Source organism: Manihot esculenta, chromosome 1 (assembly GCF_001659605.2).
Source record: "Manihot esculenta cultivar AM560-2 chromosome 1, M.esculenta_v8, whole genome shotgun sequence".
Classification (NCBI taxonomy): Eukaryota; Viridiplantae; Streptophyta; class Magnoliopsida; order Malpighiales; family Euphorbiaceae; genus Manihot; species Manihot esculenta.
The window spans coordinates 42962669-42971405 of record NC_035161.2 but is presented as its reverse complement, the minus strand read 5'-3'; the positions used below and the strand labels follow the sequence as shown (position 1 = coordinate 42971405).

General features: G+C 34.1%; 1 protein-coding gene across 2 annotated transcripts; it reads left to right on the top strand.

The window, feature by feature from the left end:
* Positions 1 to 576: 576 nt before the first annotated feature.
* On the top strand, positions 577 to 7622 carry LOC110616995 (phragmoplastin DRP1E). Of its 2 annotated transcripts, none has more exons than XM_021759561.2 (15): positions 577 to 945; positions 1222 to 1285; positions 1396 to 1503; positions 1604 to 1705; positions 1870 to 1920; positions 2008 to 2069; positions 2422 to 2512; positions 2599 to 2663; positions 2760 to 2954; positions 3029 to 3148; positions 3220 to 3290; positions 6221 to 6446; positions 6579 to 6629; positions 6747 to 7127; positions 7240 to 7622. In XM_021759561.2, the coding sequence occupies exons 1-15, from the start codon at positions 805 to 807 to the stop codon at positions 7366 to 7368; spliced, it is 1857 nt and encodes a 618-aa protein (XP_021615253.1). In that variant the 5' UTR covers positions 577 to 804; the 3' UTR covers positions 7369 to 7622. The 2 variants fall into 2 exon arrangements, with proteins under 2 accessions (XP_021615253.1, XP_021615262.1); XM_021759570.2 differs by having other exon boundaries at positions 592 to 945; positions 1582 to 1705.
* Positions 7623 to 8737: the final 1115 nt, after the last annotated feature.

Sequence of the window (8737 nt, the reverse complement as noted above, 5' to 3'; positions counted from 1 at the left end):
TGACCAAATGAAGGGTTCAAAATTCTAAAAAAAAAAAGGAAAACTTTAGAGGAACACAAGTTCAATCAAAATACAATATTTTAAAATATGATTTATAAATTTACTTCCAATTTAAATCACAGTTAACACTTTCTAAAATATCATTTATAAAATATGTACATAGTTTTTAAATTACTTTTTTTTATTTGAAAGAAAGATAATTTTTAAATATATTTGAAGGTTTTTAAAACATTCTTAATCTATCAATTTTAAAATCTCTAAAAAATCTTTTTATAAAAAACCCTCCTCTATAATAAATAGAGATTTGATGTTTAAAAACTTTATAGAAAAATATTATTTGGTTGGGTGGGTAATTCAAATTAAGAAACTTGACTTTCCGTTACCTTCAAAAAAAATTCATTAAAAATAAAAAAAAAAGCGAAGAAGACAGAAAATATCGATACTCGATACGGCGGCTCACTGCACAAAAATATTATTATTATTATTATTTAATAAAAAAGAAGGTACAGGAAAAGCAGGGTCCCACTCCTTGAAAATTCAAAATTCAAAAATTCAAAGGCTTGACGGTTACAAAATAAATTGAATAGAGACCCTAAATGACTTTTGCAAATCAGGAAAGCCTAAACAGAAAACCAAGCTTTCGAAATTTTTGTAATATTCTTTTTGACAATTTGGGGCGTTCATTCCAAGTCGAGCTGTTCTTCTTCTTTTCGGCTGCTCTCTCTGCAGTTTTGGTTCTCTATTTCTAGGGTTTAAGAACTTTTTAAAAAGTCTATACGATCTCCGGTTTTGTTTTTTTTGAACATGACGACCATGGAGAGCTTGATAGGCTTGGTTAATCGGATTCAGAGAGCTTGTACCGTGCTCGGAGACTATGGAGGTGGGGATAATGCTTTCTCTTCTCTGTGGGAAGCTCTTCCCTCTGTTGCCGTCGTTGGTGGACAGGTTTTACTTCCTTTCTCTCTCCTTATATGTTTTTTTTCTTAAGAAACCAAAATCTCGTACTTCCGAAGAGAAAATATTCAAATATGTCTATCGAGAAATCAAAATCCTGGGACGAGTGGGAGGAACTATGATTAACGTAAACTTAATACCGATTGTGCGTGAGAGTGAGGGGGTTTGGGAATCGTACGCACTCGCGGCCACAGAGAAAGGACTTTACATTTCTTTAATTTGTTAGATATCTTATATTTTTATTTGGCATTTGGTTGTTGAAAGCAGAGTTCGGGAAAATCTTCTGTCTTAGAGAGCATAGTAGGTCGAGACTTTCTTCCTAGAGGTTCAGGTTTGTGTCTCTTTAATTATTCAGTTTTATGAAGTAAAAAAGCTTTAACTCAAAAGGTTCTTGTCTTCAACTTACTGTTTAGTTGAGCTGCTTCCAAATGATTCTTGTAGGGATTGTTACAAGGAGACCTTTGGTCTTGCAGCTTCATAAGACTGAGGAGGGATCACAGGAGTATGCTGAGTTTCTTCATCTTCCTAAGAGGCGTTTCACTGATTTTGGTAAACTTATAATTTATGGTGTATTCTCTTTAATATCTGTATAGATTCTTGCTGACCCAAAATATTATTTTATGTAAGAATGTTTATTTTGCTTATGCAGCCCTGGTACGCAAGGAGATTCAGGATGAAACTGATAGAATGACAGGAAAAACAAAACAAATTTCTCCTGTTCCTATTCATCTCAGCATCTATTCTCCAAACGGTATGTAATTGTTATTTTTACTCTTTTATTAGGCTATTCAAATTCGTGCTGAAGACTTGAAGTCAATCAATTGTCCATGAAATTACTTAACCATGTAATATTTTAGAACTTGTACACTTCTATTCATGTTTAACTGTTTTCTCTCGGTTCACTTTGGCTTGCAGTTGTCAACTTAACTCTGATTGATTTGCCTGGCTTAACGAAAGTTGCTGTTGGTATGTTTTACTTGGTTCCTCACGCTAAATATAACTTGCACATTATTTTGATATTCACTCCTGAATGGAATGCTTTACTTTTCTTAGAGGGACAGCCTGAGAGTATTGTTCAAGACATTGAGACCATGGTCCGCTCTTATGTTGAAAAGGTAATGATCATACAGTTTGTTTGCGAACATGTATTGTACATCCAACTTATTTATTTATTTTAATTGGAACTGCAGTATAAACTGTGCTTTTCTTAGCAATGTCACAATAGAGACACATCCCCTCAAATATATATATATGTATGCACATATATGTTTGCACATAATCGGCTGGTGGAGCCCTGTTGTATGGATAAATCTTTTTGAGAGCTGGTTGATATTTTGGCACCACAATGATTGTAAAAGTTTGTGAAGAATGACGGGAGATAGGTGAAGTGCACAATGTTCCACATTGATCGGTGTTTCTGTACAGATGTTATTTTGTGTTCTGATCACTACACAATTTATTGCGCAGCCAAATTGTGTAATACTTGCTATATCTCCAGCAAACCAAGATATAGCAACATCCGATGCTATAAAACTTTCCAGGGAAGTAGATCCCTCAGGTATGCTCTTTTAACTTTTGTATTATACATGTTTAAGAGCCTTTGGTTATCCTTCCCATCTAAATCCTTGTTTGTAAATTCATTAGGTGAACGGACTTTTGGCGTCCTGACAAAGTTGGATTTGATGGACAAAGGAACTAATGCATTAGATGTGAGTTTTCAATCTCTGTTTTCTTCCTTGACCTTTGTTTTGTTTTTAGTGAAGTTGCTAATGGATCAATAATGCATAAATGATATTATTGTTTAGGTTCTTGAAGGAAGATCATACCGGCTGCAGCATCCTTGGGTTGGGATTGTTAACCGCTCGCAAGCAGATATTAACAAAAATGTAGATATGATTGTTGCAAGGCGCAAGGAGCGCGAGTATTTTGCAACCAGTCCTGATTATGGGCATTTAGCCAATAAAATGGGTTCAGAATATCTTGCAAAACTTCTCTCAAAGGTTAGAATTTAATATGCTGCCTTTTGGGAAAAGGAATAGATTAATATATGATTCTGATGATGACATGTTCTCAGCACTTGGAGTCGGTAATTAGGGCTCGAATTCCAAGCATCACATCCTTGATAAACAAAAGCATTGAGGAACTTGAATCAGAGATGGACCACCTTGGTAGGCCTGTAGCTGTTGATGCTGGGGTGAGTAGCTTATTTCTTCACCAATGTGCTATTTCTTTCTATCAGTAGTTAATTGATGAATGATATTTTAGGCACAACTGTATACTATCTTGGAACTTTGCCGTGCATTTGATAGGATATTCAAGGAGCACCTGGATGGAGGGTAAGCATTTTTGCCACTCCTATGTTGCAATGAGGCACCCCTGCTCCCACTTTTCTCTTCTTTCCCTCTTTTCAACCAAAATAAAAAAATGCTATTACTCATTTAATCCTTTACGTATAGATCTAGAAGATAAATTTTCTAAATACAATTTCCTACATACTAATTCTGAAAGTCATGTGGTTAGATAACTGGTGTAGCCTGTAGCAGGCCAACCAAACTTTTATGTGATCATTGATAATATTAGCCCTTCTATGAGGACTTCTTTTTTCTGTCATATGATGCACTTTTGGAATTTTATCAGGACTTGACCAAACCATGTTTAGGCCTCATTTGGAAAAAAAAAGAAAAATTTAGATACTGCTTAATAAAATCTATTTAGTTGTTTTGCAGTTTATGGTTAAAGTATGTCAAATTTGATTTTGACCAATTTTTAATACTTCTAACTAATAGGAGGTGCTTTTCTTAACAAGTATAACAATAATGGTTATCAAAATCTAACCGGACTGTCAATCAGACCTGTCGGTTAAACTGAACCCTGTTATGGTCTGGGTCATTATCTGATAACCGCTGGGTCTCCCCCTCCCGAGCTGGGCCAGGGCCTATGATAGCCAGGGACGGCTCAGAATTCAGAGCGTCTCAAGAAAAGCCTGCCTACAATATTGGACCGGACTTGAAGACGTCTGCCGACCTGGGCTGCCTACAGGCTCAGAATCTGCTGTGTTGAAGCCAGTCCCGTCTTTTCGCAGCCCTTCTTGCACGCGTTCTAGGGGAAATTAATTGGCCGCCTGACATGAGTAAGGGGAACTGACACCCATCGCACGTACGGAATTGGACGACAGTGACAGACGTCCTTGTAGCGGGAAGGTCGTTAGACGTCGCTGACAAGCAAAAGAAAAAGGATAAGAGTGGAGAAGGTTGGGTCCTCAAGGATAGAATTAACTCAGCTAATGTAAACTTTATTCTCTGGATCTCAGAGCATCACTATCAAACCCTAGTTTGTTAAAAACTGGTGTGAACCTATTTGAACCTGAGAACCAGTAACTCAGCTGAGTTTGAACCAATTTTCCAGCTGAAAATGGGCTGAGTTTTCTCAAATACAAAAATTGTTGTAGAATGGGATTGCAAGTGTTTAGGTTTGAACCTAGGACCAAAGGCCTTCTTTTATAAATTTAAAATTATAATATTTTAATTTAGAATAATTAATAACTATTAAATTTAACTTTTAGAAAGACAATTGAATTTTACCCAATTAAAACCTTAATAAATGATGGAACTAATAAATTGTTATTTTAGTATTTTGAATTATGTTTTTATATTATTGCATTTAAAGTTTTCTTTATTTATTGTGTTATATAACCTAATGTAGTAACATCTATTTTTCATTTATATGAATAAATTTATTATTATAAAATTTTAATTTTATGTATTTCTTTATTCCAAGTAATTAAATATTGTCACTTAAAGTTTAATTAAAATTTTAAATTATTTTTTAAAAAATTCACACGTTAATTTTAATCAAATTTATTTTAATATATAGTTATCAAATATATAAAGTATTGATTATAATAAAGTGTTATTATTGTTTTTATAGTATTTATTTAATAGCATGCTGGGTTTAAAAACCTCAATAACAATAATACTAACAGAACCTAATTTCTCTAGCTGAGCTGGTTCTGTTATGGTTGAGCATGTGTTGTAACATTTGAAGGTAGCAAATAAGAGAATTAGTTTATGTTAACATTTGTTAGTTGCAACAGAATCTTGTAGTTGTTATAAAAGGATCAATATTTGTGATTGAGGTTAGCAATAAAATACTATAAGCATTACTCCCTAACACTAATTGGGCACGGTAAGATTCAATTATAACAACAACAATCACAAATATTGATCTTTTTATGACAACTATAACTAATTAATGTTAGCAATCCTATAACAGAAACTAATTCTCTTACTTGGTACCTTCACGTCACAACAGACTGGTGGACTATATCGGGCATGGTTGTCAAACTGAGGGCTGGCTGGTCAGTCCTGTTTAATAAGGAACTGGACCATGATTCAGTTTAAGTATAAAACTGGTATAGACAGGTGTGGTTTGATTGTGGTTTTCGATGGCACTAATGAAAATTAAATGGCTTTTGTTGGTATTAGGATTCAATCTTGGTACTACTCTGAAGGTAGAAGTTGGCTTTTGTCATTCGGACCACCTCTATTAATTGTTATTTTAAAACACCCGATTTGATATATAACAAGTTTCTTTTAATTATGTTAATAGAAAGCAACTATTACTATCAATTTTAATGATAAATAAAACATTACAATTTTAATAATTAATATTATTAATAATTTATTTCATTAATTAAATTAAATTATAAATTATTTTATTTTATTATTTTCTTTAATAAGGAATAGGGTTTAGGGTATTTAATTTTAATATATTAATATTTGATTTTATAATATGAAAATTTTTATTTTACATTACTATATAATTGAATAAAGTTTCATTTTTTCTCTATTAATGATTTTAATATTATTCCTAAAAATGTTTAAAAAATACTATTGTAATTATTTATAAAAATAAAAAATTAATTATAATAGAAGTATTATTATTAACTTAATAGTATTTATTTAATAGTATACCGATTGTACTCCTGTTCAACCACTTAAACCTTAACTCTCCACCTTCATCAGTTCATTGATCGGGCCAGATTTGTAAATATTGATATTGGGACAGGAGATATACTTTATCTCATACTTCAAATATGCTTTAATAATTTTATCAGAAATTATATTAATATTATTATTTTAAAAAAAAAATCATTATTTCAAAGAACATCTATAATTCATATTTCGTATTAGTGGATCACCTGTTATCTTCAACAAACTAATGTTTAATATTATGAATCTCTGATGGTACCTGGACTTTATCTCAGTCGACCTGGAGGTGATCGGATTTATGGAGTCTTTGACAATCAGCTCCCTGCTGCTTTGAGGAAGCTTCCATTTGATCGACATCTTTCTCTGCAAAATGTGAGGAGAGTAGTTTCAGAGGCAGATGGTTATCAACCACACCTGATTGCCCCAGAGCAAGGTTACAGGCGCCTTATTGAAGGAGCACTGAATTATTTTAGGGGTCCAGCTGAAGCTTCTGTGGATGCTGTAAGTGGTCCAATTTTCTGTGTTATTTGCAATTATATTCGTATAAAATTATTTTATCAAATGTTATTGATGATGTTAATATCTAGTGGAAATGTTCACCTGATCTTTCATTGATTTAACATTGCAATCCAGGTCCACTTTGTCTTAAAAGAGCTTGTAAGAAAATCAATAGGAGAAACACAGGTAAAGTAGGAAATTTCATTCTTTTTTTATTTTATTTTTCTGTTTGTTGGTACAGTGGATTTTAAGGTGGAGGTTTATGAAGGAAAGGGCTAACATTAAATGTTGATAACAAACCAGGAATTGAAGCGTTTTCCTACCCTGCAAGCTGAAATAGCTGCTGCATCAAATGAGGCCTTGGAGAGGTTCCGCGAGGATAGTAAGAAGACAGTTATTCGATTAGTGGACATGGAATCTTCATATCTGACCGTGGAGTTCTTTCGAAGGCTTCCCCAGGAAGTGGAGAAAGGTGGAAATCCAGCAGGAAATCCAGCTTCCGTAACTGTGGACCGATATACAGAGGGACACTTTAGGAGGATTGGGTCAAACGTATCCTCTTATATTAACATGGTGTCTGAAACACTCAAGAATACAATTCCTAAGGCTGTGGTTTATTGCCAAGTTAGGGAGGCCAAACAATCATTGTTAAATCACTTCTATACACAAATAGGGAGAAAAGAGGTATGCTTCCTGGGTTTTCTACTCCATGGCAGAATAAATATGGTCCTAGATATTATTTCATTTTACCTAGAGCGTTACATCAGTTCATTTTTTTTAATTGGTGATGTTCCAGGCTAAGCAGCTTTCACAATTGTTGGATGAAGACCCAGCATTGATGGAAAGGAGACAACAGTGTGCGAAAAGGCTTGAATTATACAAGTCCGCTAGGGACGAGATTGATTCTGTATCATGGGCTCGCTAAGTTTCTTTGTAGTTTGTATTATTGATGGTCAGTAAAAAAAATTGCTATGCCTCTTGAGGGTTGTTTTTTTCTTTTTTTTTCCTTTTCATCTCTCTTGCATTGTTTGTTGCGGGTTGTTTTTGGTGTTTGGAGCTTGCTCATTACGTTGGATTTTATGTAGTTTGATGTATGGCTTTTACCCGTGGAAATCGCGTAGGCTTCCCATGTATTATTATGATATAATATAATATATTAAATCCCTGGAACATTATGCATATCCCCTCTTTTTCCTGTAAAATTCACCGTCAGTTCATTGTTTCTTTAAGTGTGGGAGTGAACAATGCAATCAAAGCATCAAACCGGAAGAAGCGATGTTTGGCCAACCATTGAGCTTCCTGAGCGCCTAAATTTGAAGTTTTTTGTTTTTTTACTTTTAAAGTATAGACTCCATTATGTAGTAGTAGAAGGGATGAATTTATGGTATGATATTTTGTATGTCAACATTCCCTCCCTGTTCAATAGAGTTTGAAGAATTGAATGGTTCAGCTTCTTCTTTTTTTTTTTAAGAATCGGTACAAAAATTATTTTTTTTAAATAACACTATTAGAAAGAAAAAAATAAGAAGAAATTTTGATTTATCTTGTTTGTTAAACCAAACATACAAATTAATGTTTTGATCGAGATATATACTTCATTCCAAGATAGAAAAAGGATCAGGATGAATCAGTCATCCATGTGATCGATTGTATTTGTAACTACACTCTCCTTCCCTATGAACAGCCCCCTTGAATTCAAAATTTCTCTGCCTAAATTATGTCACGTTGTGTCTTTCACTTTTCTTTCACAAAGAAAAATGCAACCGTGGCAGTAATTTACTGGTTGAAAAACCCTTGCATTGACAATCTTGGAAGTTTGGTTCACCTGTTCCCTGCTACTCCAATTGGCTTTTACGTGTCATCTATGTACAATATAAATGAAAATCAAATAATGCCACCTATTCTTATGTCATTGGCCGAGGTAGATAATATGTAGCTAAGAATCTAAGAAATGGCAATATCTACATATACATTTATCTCTTCGCTGCTCAAGACACATATGCCTGTCCGTTCCATCTTATTAATTATATCTGCCATCATGAAATTATATCACCTGGAGAAAGTAGCTGATCCTGTAACCCCCACGACCTGCAAGAGCACCATCGTCATCACAATCATCGGCTTCGCTGTTTGTCTTAGCACCCAGTTACTTATTAGGCGCAAGATTAATCATCTGCCTAATTATTATTTCACATTCAGCCAAAATCCTAAGGCGAAGGACACCCCTTTTTGTGTGGTGTGCCTCCATGACGCTATGCATGGGGAAAAGCTCAGGAGATTGCCCAGATGCAACC

Bases quoted from the DNA above. Each gene is read 5' to 3' on its own strand.
- LOC110616995 (XM_021759561.2), top strand. From the start codon at position 805: ATGACGACCATGGAGAGCTTGATAGGCTTGGTTAATCGGATTCAGAGA. The intron at 946-1,221 runs GTTTTACTTCCT...TGTTGAAAGCAG, and splicing joins TTGCCGTCGTTGGTGGACAG to AGTTCGGGAAAATCTTCTGT. The intron at 2,955-3,028 runs GTTAGAATTTAA...ACATGTTCTCAG, and splicing joins TTGCAAAACTTCTCTCAAAG to CACTTGGAGTCGGTAATTAG.